At 51.6% G+C, this 25,240-nt stretch overlaps 1 protein-coding gene across 2 annotated transcripts in view; it reads right to left on the bottom strand.

Moving 5' to 3' along the window:
- Positions 1 to 25,240, bottom strand: part of NIN (ninein) — a 64,106-nt gene that overhangs the window by 30,603 nt on the left and 8,263 nt on the right. For both annotated transcript variants that reach the window (XM_058807232.1, XM_058807231.1), the window contains exons 3-15: positions 18,021 to 18,184; positions 12,915 to 12,954; positions 11,424 to 11,611; positions 10,262 to 10,408; positions 9,211 to 9,378; positions 7,138 to 7,274; positions 5,954 to 6,094; positions 5,087 to 5,261; positions 4,445 to 4,555; positions 3,605 to 3,694; positions 1,470 to 1,623; positions 1,018 to 1,139; positions 240 to 766 (exon numbers count right to left, since the gene is read on the bottom strand). In XM_058807232.1, the coding sequence (XP_058663215.1) occupies positions 240 to 766; positions 1,018 to 1,139; positions 1,470 to 1,623; positions 3,605 to 3,694; positions 4,445 to 4,555; positions 5,087 to 5,261; positions 5,954 to 6,094; positions 7,138 to 7,274; positions 9,211 to 9,378; positions 10,262 to 10,408; positions 11,424 to 11,611; positions 12,915 to 12,954; positions 18,021 to 18,184 (2,164 nt within the window). The remainder of the gene's footprint in view (positions 1 to 239; positions 767 to 1,017; positions 1,140 to 1,469; positions 1,624 to 3,604; positions 3,695 to 4,444; positions 4,556 to 5,086; positions 5,262 to 5,953; positions 6,095 to 7,137; positions 7,275 to 9,210; positions 9,379 to 10,261; positions 10,409 to 11,423; positions 11,612 to 12,914; positions 12,955 to 18,020; positions 18,185 to 25,240) is intronic.

Below are 25,240 nucleotides of genomic sequence, written 5' to 3'. Positions count from 1 at the left end.
GGGATTTGTGGAGCACAGGGATCCTGAGCAGAACTCGAGTTAATCACTCCTGCTTATGCTTTAACACAACTGCTGCCTCTGGGCGAGCTAAAAATGAACCTAAAGATCTGCTTGGAAAGGTCAGAAGAGGGAAAAGCCCCTGGAGAGCAGCCCAGGGGTGTGGAACAGAGCAGAACACCTGGGATTCCCCATCGGGGAGGTGTTTCTGCCCTGGGTTCACCCACCGGGGTGACACTCACCTTTCCTCCTCCAGCTCCTGCTGGTGCTTCCTCAGCAGCTCCTGCTGGAGCTGCTCCTTCTCCAGGCGGTGCAGCTCTGCCAGCCTCCTCAGCTGCTCCTGGAAGCCCTGCTCCAGCTGCCCCTTCTCCTGCTGCAGGCTCTGCACCGCCGCTCTCATCTCCTCCTGCACCCAGGCGCTCTTCTGGGTCAGCTCCTCCCGCTCCTGCCTGAACCCCTCACTCAGCTGCTCCACTCTGGCCCTCACTTCAGCTTCGTGCTCCTGCCTCAGCAGCTCCTGCAGGTTGGCTTTCTCCTCGTCAAAACGCAGCTGTAATTTGTTTTTCTCCTCGCTGTGTTTGCGGCTGAGCTTCTCCTGCTGCTCTCTGAGCGCTGCTGCCTCTCCCTGCAGCTCTGCTATTTGATTTTTGAGGCCAGTGATCTGCTGTTCCATGGCGTTCATCTCCTCAGCAAACTTCTGCCTCAGATCCTCCTGCTCCTTTTCCCAGTGGGCTTTTGTCTCATCCAGCTGCTTTTCATAATGGCTCACCTGCAGGAAGGAAAATGGGATGGGTTTGTTCATTTTCCACAGGATATCCTACAGGGATGTTTTCATCAATATTTCCATCTAGTTTTGTATATTCACTCTACTGAATATTTTGATTTACACTTCAGCATCTCATATTAATTTCCCTGGAAAGAATAAATAAGTGCTCAGTTTTATTTCTTCCTGGTATCACAGAATCCCAAATTGGTTTGGGTGGGAAGGGACCTTCAAGACCACCTCATTCCAGCACTTACAGTGTCTTCAAGCTCCTGTTTGAGGTGATGCAGGTCCCTGTGGTGCTGCTCCTTCATCTGCTCAATGGCCATTTCTGCCTCTATGCTCATATTTAATGGGTTGCAGTCTTCTGAACCGAGTCCTTTGGAAAAAGTAATCAAGTAATAATTTATATAACTATAAAAACATGAATTATATATACAATACATAAATAGATATAACTCTCAACAGAATTACTTCCTCAATTCAAATTTGTTTGGCAGCTCTCAAACTCCCATCACAAACACATCCAAGAAACTGCAAACTTCAATTTCAGCTTTAAATTTGGTTCAGCAGTCACAGTCCAGATTAACATTAAACACCAAATTAGAGGTGGGGATAAATTCTCACTGGGAAGGTTTCACAGAACGACCTCCAGGATGTTATAAACACCTGCATCCCAGATCTCAGTCCTACAGGAGGGATATTTTACCTTGGTCAGGCTCAATCCCACTGGTGCCATGGCTCTTCATGTCAATGTCAAACTCCTCTGACAGGGAATTCCTCAGGGCAGGCCTGAGCACTCTGCCCTGGGCACGGAACTCCTGCAGCTCTGAGTGCAGCTCATCAATCTGGTCCTGCAGCTCCTGACAGGGAGGAAAATAAAAACAGCTGAGTGAAAAGGAGCCAAGGCTGCTGAGCATCCACCCAGTCCATTTGAGTGGGTGTCACAGACATCTTTTATGGAAAATCCTTTCCTTAGGATTTTTCCTCCTGAGAAGCTGAGACGCCTCAGGAACAAAATGTAAACAATGATTATCTGCTGCTGTGGAATGCAACAGGTGCATCTGGGATTGGTCTCATGTGGTTGTTTCTAATTAATGGCCAATCACAGCCCAGCTGGCTTGGACAGAGTCTGAGCCACAAACCTTTGTTATCATTCTTTCCTATTCCATTCCTAGCCAGCCTTCTGATGAAATCCTTTTTTCTATTCTTTTAGCACAGTTTGAATGTAATGTATATAATAAAATAATAAATCAGCCCTCTGAAACATGGAGTCAGATCCTCATCTCTTCCCTCAACTTCAGACCCCTGTGAACACGGTCACAGGTGGGAATTACAGCAGAGAAAGAGTTGCCAATAAACACAGAACCACAGCCAAAAAGGGGGCAATGGCCTCCACTGCCAGAGGGCAGGGCTGGATGGGAGACTGGGAATTGGGAATTCCTGACTCTGACTCTGGGGAGGCCCTGGAATAGAATTCCCAGAGCAGCTGTGGCTGCCCCTGGATCCCTGGAATGTCCAAGGCCAGGCTGGACAGGGATTGGAGCAGCCTGGGACAATGGAAGGTGTCCCTGCCCATTGAACAAGATGGTTTTTAAGGTCCTTTCCAGTCCAAACCATTCTGGGATTCTCTGATGATTCTACAATCCCAAACTCTCAAAGGTGAAGGTGTAACAGGAGCTGCAGGAGCTTTCCCTTTATTCCTTCTTCCTGTGACCTTTTATTGAAAAGCAGCTTTGGTAACATTTCCAAACAGTTGGGAAATGCCTCCTCAAACACCATCTACTTGAAAAAAAATCAAATCAGAAGCAGAAGATCAAATTAGGAAGGAAATCCCCTCATTACTGAATTTACCATCTGGTCCTTGCTCCTGCCTGCCAGGGGAACATCCCCAGGGTTTGTGCCAAGGGCTGTGCACTCCACTCCAGGAACAGCAGCTATTGAGGAAAACAACTCCCTGAATGGGCAAACACACAATCCTGCAGCTCTGAAAGGCCCAGGAAGTGAACCTTGAGTACTGATTTATGTCTGCCATCCTCAAAAAGAGAAAAATCAGCTGCATATTGAGAAAAATTGATTCAAATCCTATTTCTGGACAATTTTTGCTTTTTAACTGCAGCTTCCTGAGAGAGCTGCTGTTCTGTTTCCAATCCAACAGTAAAGGCAGCCCTTGAATGGAAATATTGGATGGAATATTGAATGGAATTCCTTATTGAATGGAAATAATCCTGCAGAACAGATCACAGAATCCCAGAATGGTTTGGGTTGGAAGGGATTCCAAAGCTCATCCCATTCCACCCCCTTTCCTTGGGCAGGGACACCTTCCACTGTCCCAGGCTGCTCCAAGCTCCATCCAGCCTGGCCTTGGGCACTGCCAGGGATCCAGGGGCAGCCAGAGCTGCTCTGGGCAACAGATGAGCTGGTTCCTCTGCAGATATCAGCAAGCAGATGTGTAAATAGAAAACCTGCAGGCTCAACTTAAACTCTTTCAACTACACAAGATGGAAGAGAAAGCAAACTTTCTGTTCTCAGGTTTATTTTAAAATAATGTTTCTGGTCTGAAAACTAGCAAAATGCGGATGTTTATTTCTCCTTTAAGTTCCTGGAACTCCGAATTCACAGAGCCCCATGGACCCTGGGGGCACCTCACCCCCTCAGCTCAGCCAGGGTGAAGAGATTTCCAGCCTGCCTCGTGCTGCTGCTCACAGTGAGGATGTGGCACTTGGGGACACACTTAGGGCAGGGCTTGGCAGTGCTGGGGGAATGCTTGGACTCCATCTGAGGGGGATTTTCCAGCCTAAATGGTTCTGGTGGACACAGGAGCCAGGTGTCAGCTGCACTCACCCTGCACTGCTGCTCGTACTCGCTCCTCATCTGGGCCAGCCTCTCCTCCTGCAGGAAAAACTCTGCACTGGTGGGATCCAGGTCACCAAACTGCAACACAGGAGTGGAATAGCCAGTTATCCACCCACCCACGCGCCCTGCAGCCCTGCTCAGGACAGTGTGGAGCCATCCCAAGCAGCCCTGCAGCCTGCACTCCCTCTCTCCGCTCTGGATTTTTATTTTAAATAAAGAAACTGCTTTCCTCCTAGCAGGGAATGAGTAACTTCCCTAAAAAACCTGTCTGGCATCTAGCACAGCTCTCATGCTCATTCTGATTCCAGATCACAGCTTTCTACCTTAGCATATTCACATCTCAGTGTGGTAAATAATCCCAGGCTTTAAAGAAGGCTGGAAATCCCAATGCATGAACGTTAGGCTGTGGCTGCACAAATTCAAACATCTTTGGAGAAGCTGATATTCTCAAAGTTTAATGTAATACAGCCATGAACAGCTGTTCACCTCAGTTTTCACCTAATTCCAGCAGTGATGCCATGGAAAACATCACTCCTGGAAAGGAGCTGCAAGTTGGGCCAATCCAAAACTCTGTGCTGGGGAAAAAAAATAAAAATCCCTGCAGATCTGCAAGATGATTGCTTCATTTTAAGGCTCCATGGTTTAATTAGAATAAAATTACTGCTAAGGTGGAATATCTGTATTTTCCTTAGCTGGAAGGCAGCCCATGTCACCAAGGCAGGCTACAGAGACCCCCAAAGCCTCTGGCTATCGCTAAACTGGCAGCTGTAATGTAGCAACTTACAAATGATTTAATTCTGAAACCCCACCAGGAAAAGGGGGATTTACCTTCTCAGCCAGGACATTCTCCAAGTTCCTCTGCAGCTTGCTTGCCAGACTTTCACACTCAGCCAGTTTTTCTCCTGTTTCCAAGAGCTCGTTTTCCAGGCGGCTGTTTTCCTGCAGCAAACCAAAACCCCACAACAGATCAGCACTTGGAGGAGGAAAAATCAGCAAAATAAGGGTCACTCCCAACCCAGCATGACACTATTCCAAGCTTCAGGTGATGACAGGAATTATTAATTATTATCCACACACAACCCACTCCTGCCACAGTGAACACTGAACTTTTGATAAATTATCAAAAGGTTTAACAGCAAGTCTGCTTGGCAGGGTTTGGTTGTTTTTAAAAGAGGGTTTTCAACTTGATCAGGATGTTTTATCTCCTGGCTAGTCAGCTCATCGAGAGCTGTGCACACACACACTGCACATGATGGCAGCAGAGATTTGAGATCTCTGGAGGTTGGGAATCCATGGAACAACCCACTGAGGTGCCCCAAACACCAATTCTCATGGACATGCCTCTACCTTGCTGCTTCAATGGCTTTTGGCCAGCTAGACATGGCCCACAACTCATCCTTTCAGGATTCACTCCCCCTGCCAGGGAATTCCTGATTTGGGGGAAATCCTGGCTGTGTTCACCCCTGTTACCTTCAGGGCCAGGCCCAGGCGGTCCCGGGTGTAATTCTCCTCTGTTTTCAGCTTCTCAATCTCCTGCTCCAGCTCCAGCCTCTGTTTGTTGGCCTGCTGCAGGATCTGCTCCCGCTCCCTGCGCAGCTCGTTCTTCAGGGCAGAGATCCTCTCCTTGTACTCCTCATCCAGCTTCCTGCCAGGGGGACAGCAGCCTGTTAGAGCAGGTGTGGAAACCCAGGGAATGTTTCTGTGTCTGCCCTGAGCCCCAGGCGAGCACTGACTGTGACCCTCATTCATGGAGAAAGTTTCCTGAATTCCAGAATAGACTGGAATCCACAAAAGTGTGAAATAGATTATAGAGAGCAGTGTAGGTGTATCACTGGGTGAGAAATTTAGGGTTTGGGGTTTTTAGCATGTTGTGGATGGAAGCAAGATGGAGGGCACAGGGTGTCATGCTGGGTTTCTTCTTCATGCTTCTTCTCCATGGGTTTGGGTGGCATTTTGTAATTGGGCAGAAAAGTCCCCATTGTGGGCTCTGTGGGGTCAGTTATTGGGTTAAAAGGGAAAATAATCTAGGTGTCAGCTCTTAATTGGGTGGTTTAGTCTTAAAAGACCTTGTACCAAGAGATTGCTGGCCATTTTGTGCCTTCTAATGAAAAGCTGCTGAACTCACAGCAGTGAAATAATAAACACCTGAGTCTGAACAGGAATTACTATCCCAAGTGCCTTCAGTCCAGACCCAGAGAAACCCACAACTGGCACCCCCAGAAGGAAGAGGGTGACAAATACTGCTGGGGGTGGAGCTGGGTGGCCAGCAAGCCCCTGGCCAGGAGGAGACAATGGAGGGATGGAGGGATGCATGGAGGGATGATGCAGATGCCCCACCTGAGGTTGTACTCGTTGCGGCGCTCGATGGCCGCGTGGTGATCGTCCACCTCCGAGGCCATCAGGGATTTCAGCTTCTCTGCCTTCTCCAGGTCCGAGCGCAGCTTCTCCTTCTCCCTGGCCACCTGGTCAAACCTCTCCCTGGGCAGAGCAGAGCACAGCCAGCCTGCATTAGGTCAGCCCTCACTGCTAGCCCACAAAAAAGTGGATTTGAAACAGAAGACAAAAAGCTTGGAAAGGTCTCCAAGGGTCTCATCAACTGCATTTAGTCACTGGATTTGAACCTGTACCCAAAACAGGTCTTGGTGTCCCCACAGATCCTGAGACCCTCAGCTGTGGTCTAGTCCCCAGTTCAAATCCTGAAGTGGTTTGGGATGGAAGGGACCTTCAAGACCCTCTCATTCCACTCCCTGCCATGGCAGGGACACCTTCCACTGTCCCAGGCTGCTCCAAGCCCTGTTCAACCCGGCCTTGGGCACTGCCAGGGATCCAGGGGCAGCCACAGCTGCTCTGGGCACCCTGTGCCAGGGCCTGCCCACCCTCACAGGAATTCCCAATCTCCCATCCATCCCTGCCCTCTGGCACTGGCAGCCATTCCCTGGCTCCTGTCCCTCCATCCCTTGTCCCCAGTCCCTCTCCAGCCTCTCCTGGAGCCCCTTCAGACCCTGCCAGGGGCTCTGAGCTCTGCCTGAAGCATTCTTTCTCAATAGAGAAACCTTCACAGTGAGTCCAGCACAAAGTCAAACCGTGTTAACTTTCAAATGAAAAGCATTGGAATTTACAGTGGTACAGATTTTGTACCTCACCTCCACATCTACCCCATGGCAGAACCTCTGCAAAGCCCCAAATCAGTTTGTATCAAAGGCACTGATAAACTCCACCAGCCTCTGCCCTGAGCTGTGCATTCCCTGACCATCAATGACCACCATGGACAGCAGTGACCACTCCCAGACAGGGAACAGCTTGCTGCTTCCATTCTTCATTTTAAACCACACTTTTTTGCACTCCTTGGAGGTTTCAGTGTTTTTCCCAGACAAAACAAGACAGGTGGAAGTTTCTGAGCACTCAGCAGAGAACTGAGCCTTCCAGTGCCATCCCAGAGCCCCTGGGAGCACCAGCACCCCTCAGCTGCTGCCTGGCCACCAGAGCAGGGAGCAGCACCTGCAGCCACCCCTGGGACTCACAGCAAGTGCCTGATCTCGGTTTTGAAGCTGGCCAGGGCTGCCTGGTGCACCCCATTCTTGGTGATCAGGAGCTCGTTCTCCAGCGCCAGCGTCAGCTCCGTCAGGTTCACCTTCCCATCCAAGCTGAAGTCCAGAGCCTGTGGAAACAACAAATCCTCGGGGTGGAATGAGGAGCTTCCACTCCTGCTTCCTGCAGGAGCTGGGGACATTTCTGCAGAGACTGACAGCACAGAACCAGCAGGCTCCAAGAGATCTTTGCTGGCTGATTAATCTGTCACAAACACCCTGAGGGCAATAAACCAGACATCTCTGCCACCTCCCTCCAACAGAGCTGCTGCCAGCTGTGGAGATGGGAAATGTCCTGGTTGTGCTGCAAAGTAATAGGAAATTCAGCCCAGGATTGATGAATTGCACTAATTCCCTGCAGGATCTGAGGAGACTGGACTCTGCATGGGTCAGCTGTCGTGAGGAGGTGGCTGGGGATACTCATGGCAAACAAAACCAGTTCCTGCAACAGAGGCAACACAGGGGCAGCCCTGCAGGGGAGTTTGATGGTGAGGATCCCACCTCTCAGAAAGCAAGTTATCATCAGCAGCTGCTCGGGATTTTGTAAAACCCCAGAATGGTTTGGCTGGAAGGGACATTTAAGGTCATCCAGACCCCTGCCATGGGCAGCGACACCGTCCACCATGCTAGGCTGCTCCAAGCATTGAGGAAAGGCCTTTTCTTTCCCTGAAAGTGTTCAAAACCCATGTAGATGTGGGACTTGGGGATGGGTTTTAGTATTGAATGAGGGCTGAGCTGACAGCTGGACTTTTCCAACCTAAACCCCGCAGGAGCACAAAGGAAGCACTCGTGGTGGGGCTGGAACACTGCAGACACTGGAGAAACCACCCCAGTAACACCAGCACAAAGCAATTTTACAGGGGAAAGCAACAAAGTGAAGGTGGACACCCAAACCTGGGCAAGCTGGACACCCACACCTGGGCAAGTTGGACACCCACACCAAGCTGGACACCCACACCTGGGCAAGCTGGACACCCACACCAAGCTGGACACCCACACCAAGCTGGACACCCACACCTGGGCAAGCTGGTCCCACCCTCTCAACCAGTGCAAGGTGATGAGGGGGTTTTAAATCCTGAGCCACAGCAGGGGTTATTCCAGCCTGGCTGTTCTCTACCCACATGGATATTTAAAAGCCAGGAGAATCACACTGTTGGGAATCCAGTGATGGTCACATGAAATGATCTTCTGCCACCCACAGCTTCTAATAGGTGGACAAAGATGGATTTATTCAGGTATCTGATTTCATCCCCATCACCCTTTTACTCTCCCTAATGGAACACTGAGGACTGGGCAGGGTTTCAAGTGCTGTCCTCCACCTCAGCACAAGCAATAATTCAGGTCACCCCAGTGCTCAGAGGTTTGCAGGTACAGCTATTCAGGGAGGAAAAGGAATCAAATTGCTTCCTAACAAATGTAGGTGACCTCTTCAAGCTAGGCTGGAAATCACAGTGTATTTTCAGCATTAAAAATGATAAAATGGGATACACCATCAAGGAAATGATTGGAAATTTCCCAGACCTCTTCTTACTAGCACTGGGAATTTTTATAGAATCATAGAATGCTTTGGGTTGGAATAGATCCTAAAGATCATCCAGTTCCATCCCCTGCCATGGGCAGGGACACCTTCCACTATTTTTATAATTAAAAATGATAAAATGGGATGCACCATAAAGGAAATTATTGGAAATTTCCCAGAACTCTCGTTACTAGCACTGGGAATTTTTATAGGATCATAGAACGGTTTGGGTTGGAACAGATCTTAAAGATCATGCAGTTGCACCCCTTGCCATGTGCAGGGACACCTTCCACTATTCCAGGCTGCTCCAAGCCCTGTCCAGCTTGGCCACGAACACTTCCAGGGATGGAACAAGCACAGCTTCTCCGTGGGAAGTTTTAAAAGGGGAAAAAACCAGAGACTTCAGAAAGGAAAAAAATAACTCAGCATCCAACACACGGATTAAAAAATACACATAAAACCAGGGGTGAGATGCAGCTGGGGGTTACCTTCAGGATCTCCTGGCTGTTCTCGATGCCCTCCTGGTGCCAGCAGTCCAGGACCTCCTCCACACAGCCATAGCCCATGCCATCATCCAGGCTGGAGAAGAGGGAGAAGCCGATGGTGCTGGGCATGGCCGAGGGGGTGGTCGTGCGCCGGCCGCTCTCGTCGAAGGACTGTGGGAGAAGATGAGGATGAGGATGAGGGTGTGACAGGGCAAAGGCAGGGCCCACAGGGCTTTACCAATGGAATTTCCCTAGCACTGCTCCAGAGATTAAGGATTAAGCTCTGTTTTATCTCACTGCCAAGCAAAACCTGGCGGGAGCATCGCTGCTGACCTCAAGCAGGCACTCGGGATTTAAGATAAATCCCAGGAGAAGCAGTGTTCCAGAGCTGCCCTCACTGCTCCAGAAGGGTTTGCCACTGTTTATTTTGGGTTTGGAATGCCACTTTGCCTAAAACAGCTGCAGAGAGCACTTGTAGAGAGGTTTGGGTAGAGCCCTCAGCCTCCAGGCAAAGACAGGGAGCAGATTTCAAACTCTCAGGAAAAATGCAAACATTGGAGTAGAGATGTGGGAGCTGCATGTCCCCAGCCTGTCCCAGGCAGTGCTTCCCCCTGCACCCAGTTTATACTGGATGTCCCATCCTGGAGGTGCTCCAGGCCAGGCTGGAGGGACTTTGGAGCACCCTGGGACAGTGCAAGGGGTTGGAATGAGATTGAAGGCTCCTTCCAACACAACCCACCCTGGAACTCTACAAGGCTCCACCACTGCACTCCACAGGTTGCCAGAGCCCTCTCCAAGCCCCAAAACTTCAAAGTGGAGCCATGTCCCCTTTGTCATGAGGGTGTTCTGTGTTTTGTCTCCCCCAAAAGAGTTTTTTCCAAGTGAGAATTTGAAATCTGCCTTTGGAGCAGGGCAGGCAGCAGCTCACTGCCACCAGCTCCTCACAGCTGCCCCTGCAGGGACAAACACCAAGGAAGAGGAGGCAGGCTGGGTGGGAACTGTTCAGGAGTTCTCCTGCTCCTTTTACCCCAGGATTCTCCTCTCACTTTCTCACCTGCATGGAGAGGTGGCGTTTCAGCTGCCGGTATGGAGTGGATGCTGAAGGGGTGAGAGATTTCCCATTTCTGAACAGGCCATAAAAGAAATCCTCTATGCTCATGGTCCCATCTTGCTCCACGTTATGGAGCACCTCCTCAAGCACCTGCAAGGAGACAGAAATCATGTAAAAGGCCAAAAAAATCTGGCACAGAGCAAACATTCTATTCACAAGGCTCCAAAAAGAGCAAAGCAAGAATTACCTGCTACATCAGCCTAACACACATTTCCATATTCTCCATGTGGAAAATTGCAGGCACGCATATACCATGAAAAAAGGCGCCTGGTCATCTTGGAGCTGCTGTTTAATGAGGCAGCAAGGAAAAAAAACTCATTTCATTCTGCTCCTGAGCCACTGTGACCTCAGGAACTCAGCTCAAGGTACTGAGATGCCAAACCCTGAGCAGCTGGAAGTGACCAGGCAAAAAAAACCCTCTAAGACACTGCAAGGTTATCATAAATCTGTTTGATGCTTCAGGGCATGCTGCCTTCTCAAAAGTAGGACTGGAGATGTTCAGATTAGTCCCTCACTGTTTCTTTGTCTACAGTTTATCTTTTCCATTCTCTGCCTTAATACCCTGCAAACATTTCATTGTGGATGCTGCAAAGGAATACCTGCTCAGGAACATGTTTTGTGGAGGAAATTAATACAAGCCATGTTATCTTAAGATGCAAAAAAAATCTGAGTTTTTTAATAAAACTAAATCCTAAATTGACAAGAGACATTTTTTGTTAAAGATTTCATTTTCTCGTGGGCTCGTGCTGCAGGACAGAAACACCCACAGGCCTTCCCAAAGGCAAAAACAACCACCTATGAATATTTAACCCATATTTGCTGTCTAGCTAGAAAATTCCTAGGATTAAGGAGACACGTTTGGAATCCAAGCCATGCTTGTTAAATCCCAGATCCCCCTGTGACTGCGTGAGGAGCACGCACACCACGGCTCAGCCTGGCAGCTGCCTTCTCCTGATGGTTTGGGACCAAAATCCTCCCTGAGAACCAGCAGCTGGAGGTGGAAACCCCTTCCCAAGCAGCCAGCTGTGCTTGTGGTGGATGCCAGGAGGGATTTTGGGGCTCACACCAAAGGCCAGGCAGGGCAGGGCAGGGCTGGGTCGCTCACCTCGCCGGCCGCCGCCTGCAGCCCGTGCTGCTCACAGATGGACACCAGCTTCTTCCTGTTCAGGTGCCCATCCCTGGTGATGCCCAGGTGCTCACAGACCTCCTGGAGCTTCTCCTCAATCCAGTCTGGGCTCGGGGAGGCCCCAGGGGAGGCGTTGAGGTCGTCTGGGTTCCAGAAGCGCAGCTGCCCTGGAATGGGGGAGATGGATCTGCAGTGAGGAGCAGAACATCTGGGGTCTGCACCCCACAGGGAACCTGCTGCTGCTGCAGTGGGCACAGCTCCTTCCTGGCTCTGCAGACCACAAGGGATCATTTGTCTGGGTTCAGAGCCCACTCTGGGGTTTAGGATGTGGATACTGGGCCCAGCAGTGCCAGACTCTGCTCAGCTTTCACTCCCTTGTGCCACCAGGGTAAGGAACCTCATGTCCACAGAATCATGGAATTGCTGGGGTTGGAAAAACCTCTAAGACCATGGAGTCCAACAGTTCCCCAGCACAGCCAAGGCCACCATGTCCCCAAGTGCCACATCCACAGAGCTTTTCATCCCTCCCAGAGCCTGGCCAGGCACTGGGAGCCTTCCCACAGCTGGGGCTGTGGCCAGGAGGATCTTTGGGAATGTGGATGAGTCTGATGGCCAATGTGGCCAGGGAAGGGCAGCAGAGCTTCCTCAGCTGCTGGCATGGATGGGAAAGGCACTCCCCTCCCTACCCTGGGCTGTTATGGGATCGAGGGAACTGCCAGGCCACCTCATGGGGGTGGAAAAGGAGCTTCAGGAGAAAAAAGTTGGGTTTCTTTGGATGGGGAAGGGGTTAGAGAGCAGCTGAAATGTGGAAGAGGTGCCGATGTAATTAAACGGAAGCAGATGCATCCCTCTGTGCCTCCAACAGCTCCATGTCCTTCCTGCCACCCTCCTGATGAAGACGATAGAACACGTTTTTGATGAAGATGGTAGAGCACTTCTTTGATGGAGATGGTAGAGCACAGGCACAGGTTGCCCAGAGAAATTTCCCACCCCTGGAAGTGTCCCAGACCAGGTTGGACAGGGCTTGGAGCACCCTGGGATAGTGGAAGGTGTCCCTGCCATGGCAGGGATGGGACTAGGTGGGTTTTAAGCTCCCTCCCAAACCACTCCAGGAATTTACAATTCTGTGACAATTAAGGAACTTTTAATGACTGGTCCCTGCTGACATCTAGTGCCCACCAGGCTCCACTACAGTCAGAGCCCCCCGGGGCAGGATGGGGGCAGGACAGGGGTCAGGGGGACCAGGAACACCCACAGTGGGATGGAGAGGGCAGGGGGGTACAGCACAGGATGTGCCCTGCCTCAACATTCACCCACAGCTTGGGGGATGCCCCAGCTGCACCTCCCCGAGCTCTGCAGCAGCCAGGCTGGGTGCTCCCCACACCCAGAGCCCCTCTGATCCCTCTTCAAAGCTGAAATGAGAACAAACAGTGAGAACAAGCAGACCCAGGAGCTGCTCTCTGCTCTTACCCTCGGCCTCGTACTCCTCGCTGCCTCGCGTGTTCCAGTGCTGGGGAGAAAACAAAAAAGGCTCCTGAGTTATTGATTGATTGCAAGGCATCCCCTGAATGACAGAGACTCTGGGATCAGCAGCCAAGGAGCTGCAGGGCTCCAGCAGGGCTGCCAGGCTTTCACCTCCCTGCAGGCTGGGCTGGGCATCCAGGGCTCTTGGATCCTGCCCTGCTCCGGCACATGCAGCTCTGTGATGGTGGGAGAGCACGGAGGGGCCCAAAGCCCCACAGTGACCCAGCAGAGGGGACAGAGCAGGGCCTGGCAGGGTGCTGGGAGCAAGGGAGAGATTTGCCCTCTGAGCAAACCATGCTGCTTTTCTTTGAGGGTTGATGGTAGAAGGGATGGGGATGCAGAAAGATCATAGAGCTGGGTTATCCTTTCCTTCCAGCACTTTATTCTGTGCACACTCAGCCAAGCCCAATTCAAACCTCCTGCACTGAGGGCAGCTCTGTATCAGGAGAGAGCTGTGCTGTCAACAAGAGCTTAACAGAGGGAAAATAAACCACTCTCTGGTGGTCTTTAAACCATCCAGCTCCCTGTGGCATCATCCCATGAGCCCAGGCAGCACCAGGAGCAAAAGCACAGCATTTAAGGTGATTTCCTCATGTACTACACGTTGTCTCATCCCTGGCACCCCTACAGCAGCCCAGGGCATTTATATTTACTCCCACCTCATGAACTTTGCTCTGGCAGTGGCAGATGTTGCTCCTGCAGTGGGACAAGTGGATCCTTCTGCCCACACGTGACTGATGGATTTGGAGTCAAAGTCACCCAGGACATAAAGAGGCTCTAAATCACCACAGAAAAGTTCAATAGCTCTCATTCAGATTACAGCTAAAAGCCATTAATCTACAACGTTGCCATGGAAACTGAATTAAGGCCCTGGACTTTTTTTAGCTCTGCTGCTGTTCCTGTTTCAGCTGCAGGACCAGGCAAGGGCCCTTCCCTGCCACAGCACCACAACGTCCCACGAGGGACAAAATGCAGGAGCTGAGGCAACAGGTGCCATTAAATCCCATCCTTGGAAGTTCTGCATAAAGAAACCCTGGCACAGGGTGCCCAGAGCAGCTGTGGCTGCCCCTGGATCCCTGGCAGTGCCCAAGGCCAGGCTGGATGAGGCTTGGAGCAGCCTGGGATGGTGGAAGGCGTCCCTGCCATGGCAGGGGTGGGATTGGGATGAACTTTAAACTCCCCTTCCAACCCAAACCATCCTGGCATTCTACAAAACCACAACAACCCCATCACCACCACCAACCCCAAGGGGCTGAACAAAGCCAGGGCGTTTTTGGGCCGGGGTGCTCGTGTGACCTCCCCTCCCTCCCTCTGTCCCTGTGTGTGCTCGGGGTCAGCCACCGCCGGGAGGGGACAAAGAGGGGCCGGGCTGGGTGGGACGTGCCCACGTCGGGCTGCCATTGTCCCCCAGCCCCAGCAGGCCCCAGCTGGCCCGGGTCAGAGCAGCGGGTGCCAGCAGTGCCTGCTCCCCGGGGAGGCGCGTGCGGGGAGCAGATGGCTCCGAGTGCATCTGCGGCCTGGGCCGTGGGCCCTGCCCACAATGAGGCAGCAGCCACCTCTGTGTCCCCCCTGCCATCTGCTCCAGCCAGCCAGAGCTTTGTTCTCCCCCGGAACATAGTGCTAATTAACATGGTGATCAGCAGCACATGCCGCGAGGTGAGCCCTGGCCCCGGTGCCGCTGATGGGGTTTGTTCTTCCCAGATCCACACACTGCAGCTCCCTGGGATGAGCAGAGACCCAAAAACAAGCTGTCAAACCCTTGCCTTTGCCAGGTGCCCTCAGCTCCAAAGCACCAGTCACACCAGCAATGCACTTTTTCTAGGAGCAGGCACTATCCTGAGCTGTTATTCACAAATCCTGGCTTCCCAGTGATGGATGTTGTTCTTTCTGGTGCTGATGGATCTTGCTCTTCCCAGATCCACACTGCAGCTCCCTGGGATGAGCAGAGACCCCCAAAAAAAGCTCTCAAATCCCCACATCTTGCTTTGCCAGTTGCCTTCAGCTCCAAAGCACCAATCACACCAGCAATGTACTTTTTCTGGGAGCAGGCACTATCTTAATCACAAATCCTGTGTTTCCAGTGCTGATGGGGTTTGTTCTTCCCAGATCCACACTGCAGCTCCCTGGGCTGAGCAGAGACCCCCAAAAAATCCCCAAACCTTGCTTTGCCAGGTGCCCTCAGCTCCAAGCACCAGCAATGCACTTTTTCTGGGAGCAGGCACTACCCTGAGCTGTTAATCACAAATCCTGGCTTTCCAGTACTGATGGATTTTGCTTTTCCCAAATCCCAGATCTACACTGCAGCTCCCTGGGCTGAGCAGCCTGAGCAGAGACCCCCCCAAAAAAGCTCTCAAATCCCCACATCTTGCTTGGTCAGTTGCCTTCAGCTCCAAAGCACCAGTCACACCAGCAATGCACTTTTTCTGGGAGTGGGCACTATCCTGAGCTGTTAATCACAAATCCTGTTTTGCCAGGATGGTCCCACTTTGGGAATCTCACCTCAAGGACCAAAAAGCAGGAGCTGCAACCCTCCCAATGGAGCCAGGCCATGCTGGAAACGATTCACAAACAGAGCATGAGAGCAGGTGGCACTGAAGGGACAGAACTGGGATGTGCCAGCAGATTCTAAAACCTCAAAGCTTGGAGCAACCTGGACTGGTGGAAACTGTGCCTGCCTAGGGTAGAAGGCTGGAATGAGATGTGTCCTTTCCAACCCAAATCACTCTGAAATTCCATAAATCTGCAAGTAGGAGGGACCTCTCCCAGAGCAGAGCAGCAGCTGGGGAAGGGGAGGGATGGATGCTCCCCAGGCAGGTTTGGAATTCAGCACAGCCACCATCCATGGGGACAAGCTCCTGCAGGTCACAGGGACCCTCAGGAACCCACCACAGCAGGGTTAGTGCCAAATCCACACCCAGCTGCTCATCACCTGATCCAGCAGCACCTGAAAAGCCCCCGGGATGGAGGTGGAGCCTCCCTGGGCAGCTGCTCCCAGAGCTGCCTTCCTTCCAGCCTTTCCCAGAGCTGCCTTCCAGCCTTTCCCCTCCCAGAGCTGCCTTCCAGCCTTTCCCCCGTGTTTACCAGGGAGGGAGGGAAACCTCTCAGACACAGCCTGAGCCCTTTTAATTGGCACTGCCTGGGAGCAAGCACCAATTAAGCCATCCTGCCCCAGTTCTCAGGCTGGGGCTGTGTTTGCACACACAGCACAGAGAACTGGGCAAGGGCTGCTCCCTGGCCAGATCCCAGGGAATCAGGAGCCTCCAACACTCCCTCAGCACCTTCCTGCAAGTCATTCCCATGCACACCAAGAGGATCTGCTGATAAAGTGGGGGTTTCACAAGTTTAGCCTGATTTTTGCTCCACTTGCAGAGGAATTAACCATCCCAGCAGCCCAAAAGGTGCAACAAGCATTGCCAGCAGGAGGCTGATCCAGCCCCCAGCCACGGTGTGGTTACACCAGCTGGGTTAATTAACTGACCTTGTTAATGGGCTGCCCTTTACACCTCTGTGACAGCTAAAACCAAGGGGTGAGGTTGGAGCAGCTCCTTCCAGCAAGGACATCATTCCCTGGGGAGTGTGGGTGGATTGACACCAATTCCAAGGTCAGGGCAGCCCATGTGGCCAAATCCAGAGATGGATGAGCATCCCTGTGGTGCTGAGCAAAGGCCACCAGCAGCAGGAAAAACCTTTCTTTGAGGTGCTGGTTTGAGGTTTTTTAATCATTTTTAAGCTCAGCTGCATAGGAATAACTCTGAAAGCATGGGAATTGGGAATTCCTTCCCTGTTTCTCACACAGGGCTGGGTGTCCCCCTACAACAGAGCTCCAAGTGAGGCCACGAGATAGAGGAGGGAGAAAGCAGCAGTGCTTCTGCTTCCCAGTGGAAAAACTCCCAGCACATCTCCTGAATCAACAATGCCTGGCACAGCAGGGCAGGCTGGCAGCAGCCCAGCTCCAGGGCAGGGCTCTGACACACAGCACCAACCCCAACCACTCTGCTCCTCCGCCTCTCCTGCCTGGAGAAGCAGGAGGAGATTCACCGGCACAAAGAGAGCCACAGAGCTGGAGCACAAACCCAGGAATGGGGATTTTTTGGAGCAATTAAGATGCCACTGTCCCAAAGCAGCTGCCCCTTCTCCCCATCCCTCCTGCTGGAGCCATGGGCAGCTTTTGGCAGCTGCACTGATGGATGTGGACGTGCTCAGGCTGCTCCCAGCCCACATCTCGTTAGCCACGGGGGCAGCAGCTCAGCCCTTGCTTAATTGCTGGCCCACACTCCAGCCAGGAGCACTGGCCCAGCTCCTTCCCACTTCCCAGGGAGCAAGGGAGCCACGCCTGGCACGGCTCATCCTAGGGACAGCAAGGAGAGTGGCCGGGAAAGGCACTGGGACATCCCAAACCCCTCTGGATGAGGGCAGCAGCCACGTCCAGAGCTAACAAGGCCTCCCCAATGCCATGTCCAGAGGTGACAAGGCCACCTCAACACCAATCCCAGGAAAGCAGCCAATGCCTTCACTGGGAAGGCTCCAAACACATCCCAACCCCCTTTGGATGAGGGCAGCAGCCATATCCAAAGGTGACAAGGCCAGCCCAACACCAAACCTAGGGACAGACAAGGAGAGTGACCAGTAAAGGCACTGGGACATCCCAAACACCTCTGGATGAGGGCAGCAGCCACGTCCAGAGGTGACAAGGCCACCCCAACACCCATCCTAGGAGAGCAGCCAATGCCTTCACTGGGAAGGCCCCAATCACATCCCAACCCCTCTGGATATGAGCAGCAGCGATGCCCACAGGTGACAAGGCCACCCAACACAAACCCCAGGAGAGCGGTCAATGCCTTCACTGGGAAGGCCCCAGTCACATCCCAAGCCCCTTTGGATGAGGGCAGCAGCAATGCCCAGAGCTAACAAGGCCACCCCAACACCAATCCTAGGAAAGCAGCCAATGCCTCCACTGGGAAGGCCCCAAACACATCCCAACCGCTCTGGATGAGGGCAGCAGCGATGCCCAGAGGTAACAAGGCCACCCCACACCCTCCCCTCCCTGCTGACCTCCTGGCTGGCAGCAATGTGGGCAGGATGTGGCTCCTCGCTCAGCGGCTCGATGACTGTCACCTCGGCAAAGTCCTCCACAGACTCGGGGAACTCCGGCAGCGAGCGGCGCCCGTAGCGTTTGCCGCCCTTGATGTACTTGGGCTGCGCTTCTGGGGAGCAATCTGGGGAATCCAAGCACAGAACACAGCAGGAATGGCATTGCTGAGCTCTCTCAGGGCTGGTTTGCTCACTCAGCAGGATTCTGAGTGCCCAGTTGCTGCCACCATTCCTGGTGGGCAATGGCACCAAGGGCAGCTCCACTTCTGGATCATCACCACCCTCTGTGACAGTGTTCACAGGGGTCCCAGGATGAGGGAAGAGATGAGGATCTGACTCCATGTTTCAGAAGGCTTGATTTATTATTTTATGATATATATTATATTAAAACTATACTAAAAGAATAGAAGAAAGGATTTCATCAGAAGGCTGGCTAAGCTAAGAACAGAATCAGAAAGAATGATAACAAAGGTTTGTGACTTGGCTCTGTCTGAGCCAGCTGACTGTGATTGGCCATTAATTACAAACAACTACATGAGACCAATCCCAGATGCACCTGTTGCATCCCACAGCAGCAGATAATAATTGTTTACATTTTGTTCCTGAGGCCTCTCAGCTTCTCAAGAGGAAAAATCCTAAGGAAAGGATTTTTCATAGAAGATGTCTGTGACACCCCTCACCCTGGCATTGGGTCTGATGGTTGGAATCGGTGCTGCTCCCTGCCAAAAAAAAGCCATCACAAAGTGCAATCTTCCTCTTCCTCACCCCTCCCCATTTCCCAGATCAAGTTAACAGGATGGGGGGGGGGGGAGGGAAAATCTCCACAACCTTGCCAGGAGCTTGGGATGGAAAGTCCATTAGGCCTCTGCTCCTTGCACTCATCTCCATTAGCAGCACCAGGCAGGTTTAATTAGGGACCGAGTTGCACTGAGGCAGCTCAAGTCTCCAGATCCTGCAGACACCTGGGCGGCTGCTGCTGCTGCTCTCTGTGGGTTTGAATTTCAGCTCCATTAGAAATGCCCAAACAAGCAGGAGAGTGGAAAAAAATTGGGCAAGTTTGGAGTCTCTGGGGGCCCCGACGGGAGCAGTTGATGTGAGAGACAGTGGGGCAGGTCCCAGCCTGTGCTGAGCAGCCAAAGCCAACTGCAAGATCTAAATAACCCTTTGGAGTCATCCTCTAATTACAGGGGCTCCACATTCCCCAGCTCCAGCTTCCCCCAGCAGCTCCTGCCTTTGGGGACTGAATTATCCGGGAGCACTGGCAGGCAAGGATCAAAACAGAAAATAAATAAGCACGTTTTGGGCTGTTTTCAGTGAGAATCTGGAGCAGGGGGCAAATTAAACCAAGGACCAAATTAACCAGGGATTCAATTAGGGGAAGGCTTGGTGCCATGCTTTGTTTCAGTGTTTGCTAACCTGACTGCTGAAACCCCCCCAGGACTCCATCATCTTTTATTTTCTGCCTCTCACAGCGGCAAAAGCAGCAGCTTTTGAAAATTTTATTTGCAGAGGGCTGTGATATAAAAGAAATGCAAGAGTGCAATACTAATAAGGCACAGGGAAGCTGTTCCAGCACTGACAAAGGATGCAGGGAAAGCAGCAGGTCTCCAAACCCCCTCACCCAAATGCCTCCTCGGATAATATTCCTTTAGATATGGAAGAAAAGGCTTCAAGCTTGTTAGAGGGGAGAAAAAAAAAATAATATTCCACAACTTAGCTATGCAATGAATTATAAAATACACAGGCTGAGGAGCGCTTTGATTCCTGCAGCCCCACACTCCATCCAGCCTCGGCGCAGCTCTAGGGAACAAACCCCGTGCCTGTGTTTGAACAAGGCCATTCTAACAAGATTTGCTGCAGCTGGGACTCAGCACATGAAAGTTGGGCTGATGGAGTGCACCGATAGAAAAATCAGGAGGAGACAGGCTGATTAAGGGAGAGCCCCAGAACAAAAGCAAACCTTATCACTCCTATTAAAGCCCGCCCGGTGGTGAACAATCTCCATCCAGCAGCTCTCTCTGAAATGCTAATATTTGTGGCTACTCATTCACCCAGTTATTTCCTCCCTCCCTCACAAGAGAGGGCTGGGGGCTTTGTTTTTCCTTCAGAAATCATTTTTATTACTCCTCAGACAGAGCTGCACCTCCATCTGCCTTTGGAGAGATGGAGGAGGGGGAAGAAGCTGGGATTTAGTGAAGCCACAGCTGAATTTCCAAAGAATCCTGTTTCCATCCCCACCACACTGAGAGTGTTTTACCAGCTGGAAATTCAGGGGTCTGTGGAAGGTGTTCCTGCTGTTGGAATGAGGTGGTTTTCAAAGTCCCTTCTGCTCTGTGGCTGTCAGGAGCACAAGTGCCACCACGCTGTGCCCCCTGTGAGCACAGCAAAGGGAACAGCAGGAGCCTCTCCCCATGTTGTGCTTTAAGCATTTTTCAGGCTGGCAGCTGATTTCTGTCTTCTCTCTGCTCTGAGCACCACGGGTGAGCTTGTTTGCCTTTTGTAATTAAAGAACTGTGGAGCCCCAGAACATCCCTGGGAGGGAGAGGTGACCCTTCACAGCTTGAGGAGAGTTTGCTCCAACTTCCAAACCAGCTGTGCCTGAGGAGATCCCAGCACAGGCACCCTGAAATCACAACTTCCACAGCCAGGCTGCTTTGGTTAACACTGGGTTCCAGCCCTTCCCTTATCACATCCTGCAGCACAAATCCCTCTCCTTTCCAGTCAGGTGGACACAGACACCTCCCACACCTGCAGCCCCCTCCAAGCCTCTCCATCTCCTGCTTCCCCACCAAACCCCCCAGCAGAGCAGTGGTGCCCTTGATGTTCCCACCATCCCCAATATTCAGGGCACACACAAAAGCAAAAAGGAGCCATCCACATTTCCTGAATGCTGGAAATTCACTGGTGAGCTGAACAGGCTCATTCCCAGAGAGGAATGAGAAGGAACTGAGCAGGAAGGGTTGGAGAATCATTACAGTTGGAAAAGAATCATTAAGGTGATCAAGTCCAACCTCAGAGCTGCTCAAGTCCCAGGTGCTTACACAGGAGATGTCAAAATCAAGTCTTTCACTGAAGGAGATGTCCATGGGACAGCCCTGTGTGCTGCTCATCCCCAAAAATGCAAAATATCCCCCTGAACAGAGAGGGAAATGCCCCCCAGAGCAGAGCTCTGCTTCCCACTCCTCCCACCAAAAGCAGGCCGAGATGCTGCTGCTCACACCCCCACTATTGTGTGCCTGACAAATCACCAAGAAAAGGGGGAAAAAAGAGAAAAATAAAATGGGTTCAGCCCTCCCTGCTCCCTACAGCCCCTGGCAAAGCGCGGGCTTAGTCAAACCCACTCCAGAGCTGGTGTCTAATTAGACACCGGGGTCTGATCTGTTCCCCTGCACTGCCCCCAGGCTGAGAGAAGCAGCCTCTCACCTTCCTGCCACTGCCCAGAGGGTTTGTGGCCCTCCAAGAGCCCCTGAAATGAAACAACCCCCCTATAATTCTGCATTTCACTCCCTGATTTAAGCACCACAGACAGGAGCCATCAATTCCCTCTCTCACTCCCCCCATCCATCCCACTGAAATGCCTCCGTGGCTGGAGATTTACACTTGATTTTCTGCCTTTCTGCACCAGATAAGTAATTTCAAAATCCTGCTCTGCCCTCAGATGGGGAGGGAGCTTCCCTGGGCCCAGCATCAAAGCCCTGCAGCTCAGACAAAAGGGGGTTTAGAGCAGGAGCCCCCTCATCCCACAATCCCAGCCTTCAGAGGGGAAATTAATTTCTCTGCTGCTTAAGATTTGGAAGGCAGGGATGCTCCAAGTGCTGGGCAAAGCAGCCAGGATCTGCTAAATCCTAATCCCCTGAGGCTCCAGGTATGTCTGAACCCCCCAAGCCCTATTTCACCATCCAGGCTCAGCACTGGAGGGAGAGAGGAGCGCTGGCAGGGTCACCACAACCCAAAAATACTCAGTGGCATCAGGCAGCCCTGCCTGGGCTGTGACTCTGGTTTTACCTCACCTGAACAAGCTTTCCCTCATGGATGGGGCCCTTCCAAAGGGATCATCCCCACCAGCCCCATTTTTAGAGGGCACTTATGTTGTCTCCAGAAAGAGAAGGAAAAAACAGGAAAGGAAAAACCCCCAAACCCTCGTGACTGTGGGGAGGATGGCGTCAAAGTGCTCTTTAATTTCTCCTGGGTGTTCCTGTAATCCTGCACTCCACCCCATAATCCCTCCCTAGCCCAGCTTCCGTGGACTTTTTATTTGCTATAATGGGGAGGAAAAAAACCTGATTTTTTTTCCTTCCCTAATCACCCACACAACTGATTTTTTTTTCCTTTTTCCACCCTTAAATCTATTTTATTGTCCCCTCACTGCTGCACTGACCCGTGGACAAAGAGCAGCAGCACCCAGCCCTGTCCCACGGCAACGGTATTTTATAAATAATGATTATTTTAAACTACATTGAAGCTTTTTTCTGCTTTTCCTGGCATCTCCCCATCCCTGTTCCCAGCAGAGGTGGCTTTGCCCAGCTGATGCTCGGGTTCACAGCTGGGTCTGTGTCCCCACAGTGTCACCCTCGAGGGGACAGAGCTGATCACAGCAGCTCTGGAGCTCTGCCTGCAGCACCATCCTCCCTGCCACAAAGGGAATTCAAGACAAAAAAATAATCTATATAAATATATCAGCTGCTCTCTGCAAGCCTGAGCGTTTCCTCCCGAAATGAGGAAACCCCAGTGGCTGCTTCTGCAGGAACTGCAGCACTTCTGGTTCCCTGTCCCAGGCCCCTGTGACCCCAGAGCCTGGCCCAGAATCTGTTTGGATGGAAAGGAGCTTGAAAATCATCTCCTGCCATGGCAGGGACACGTTACACCATCCCAGGTGGCTCCAAACCCTGTCCAGCCTGGCCTTGGGCACTGCCAGGGATGCTCTGGGCACCCTGTGCCAGGGCTTCACCACCCTTACAGGGAGGAATTAATTCCCAATATCCCATCCATCCCTGCCTTCTGGCAGTTCAAAGCCATTTCCCCTTGTCCTGTCACTCCATAATCACTTTCCCTGTTCTTTCTGGGCTCCCTTCAGGCACTGGAAAGGGCTGGAAGGTGTCCCCAAATCTTTTCTCCAGCCTCAAATCTCTGAGCAGCAGAGGGGCTGCATCCCTCTGTGCCTCCAACAGCTCCCTGTCCTTCCTGTCACCCTCCTGAGCTGACAGCATCCATGGGGACAAGGACATGCCCATGGGACAAGGACATGCCACCCCCCTGGCTGTGTCCCCCAGACTGTCTGGGGCTGCACAAAGCCCCCAGTGCTCCCCATCACCCAAATCCCTGGAGAAAACCCCCACAGCCTCTTCCTCCCCAGATGCTGCAAACAGCCTTAAAATCTCTGCTTCTCCCTCCCTCCTTTCCTCCAATCCCCCCCAAATTAAATTTTCATTTAAATGATACGATTTAGAGCTCTTAACTCAATTTTTCCCCCTAGCCTGGGGCAGGCTGGAGCACCAGCATTTCCACACTCCCTGACAGCTTGACACCAACAGCACAAAGCAGCTTGTTTCTCCAAATCTCCAGTTTGATCTAAATTAAAAGAAGCAAAGACTTTGGCATTAACCAACCTGTCAAAATGCATTAAAAATAAAATGCCTCCCAGGCCTGCCTGGCTCTGGCTCCCTACCTGCACCCCACACCCTTTGATTTCCTGCCACTCCAACCCCACTCTGACAAGAGCATCCCCAAGGAGGGCTCTCCAGCTCCACTGGTAATTTCCCCTGTGATAACCCCAAATTTAGCTGTTTCTGGGAGATTTATTTACATTTCAATCAAGCTGGAGCTTCTCAGCCATATGATACCCCAATAAATGCAGAATGCTGGATTAGTTCTGCCTCACTGGGGCTGATTCCTGCTCTGTGCCAGCTCCTTCCCAAGGGGCTGGCAGGGAATGCTCCCCCCTGAGCTGCACTTGCAAATTCCATTAAGCAATGCTGGGCACAGGAGCTGCCATCACCCCTCTCACAGCATTAAAGAGCTTTGGAAATGGGAGGTGAAAAAGAAAAATAATCCATCAATCACACCTCTCCAGCCCTGTGGTTTTTGCAGCCTTATGGAAAGGGGAAAGTTGTAATTTTGCTGGCAGGCTCCTCTCTGCAGAGTGGGATGCTCCAGCTGAGACCGATGCTCCAGGAGAGGAAATCTGGAGAATTCTCTCTCCCCCTCTACTAAGCTGTTTTCTCCTTGGGGGATTTGGCTCCCCTGCTGCTCCAAGGACAGGATTAGGGATTTCCATACAGGTGTGGCACCAGCTGGAGCTGCAGGGCTCAGCCCCAGCACGGCCCCACAGCTCCCAGGCCCTGCTGCAGGGGGAAAACATAAAAACTGAAACCTTTCCTGCCAAGGAAAGCCTGAAAATGCCCCATTTTCAAGGCACACAGAAACAAAGCAAGGAGAACACTGAAGACCCACAGCAGAGCCCCTAGAAGTGTCCCTGGAGCAGCCTGGGATAGTGGAGATGTCCCTGCCCATAGCAGGGGTGGAACTGCTCTCTTCCCTCTCAAACCATCCTGGAATTCTCTGAAATTCAGCCCCAATCTGGTTTCTCAGGGGCTCCATTTGGTCAGGAACACCTCTGGAGCAACCTGAGTGTTTTTCCTGGGAGAAATTCAGAGAAGATTCCTACACCCTGCTCATGTCAGACACAAGGAAGCGTAATGGACTTAAAAAATATAAAAACCATCCCCAACTGGGAAAACCCCCAGCAGCAGCAGGAAATCAGCCTTTTGTCATCCCTGGGCAGCAGGATGGTGTGGGATGAGGGAGCTGAGCCCCTGTCCCACCCTGAGCATCTGAGGGAGCTGCAGTTCCCTGCTCACAGCCAGCCTGGGCCTCTCTGGGCATTCAGATCACTCAGAATAATTCAGAAATACCCAATGGCCCTGAAAACACCTTTGTGCAAGGTTCCACAACAAACCTCAGCTCCCTTTTTGTAATTAATCCATTTCTCACCCTTCATCAAAACTAATAATAAAATAACATATTCTATTTTTTATGAAATTAATAAAAAATAAATTATAAAAATATATTAACATAGACAAATATATAACTATAAATAGAAATATGTCAATATGAATATGAAAATATAAACCAATATAATATACTAATATAAATAACTATATCTATCAATAAATATATTAATA

The sequence above is a fragment of the Ammospiza caudacuta genome, chromosome 6, assembly GCF_027887145.1.
Source record: "Ammospiza caudacuta isolate bAmmCau1 chromosome 6, bAmmCau1.pri, whole genome shotgun sequence".
NCBI classification, from domain to species: domain Eukaryota; kingdom Metazoa; phylum Chordata; class Aves; order Passeriformes; family Passerellidae; genus Ammospiza; species Ammospiza caudacuta.
This window is presented reverse-complemented; position numbering and strand designations above follow the sequence as displayed.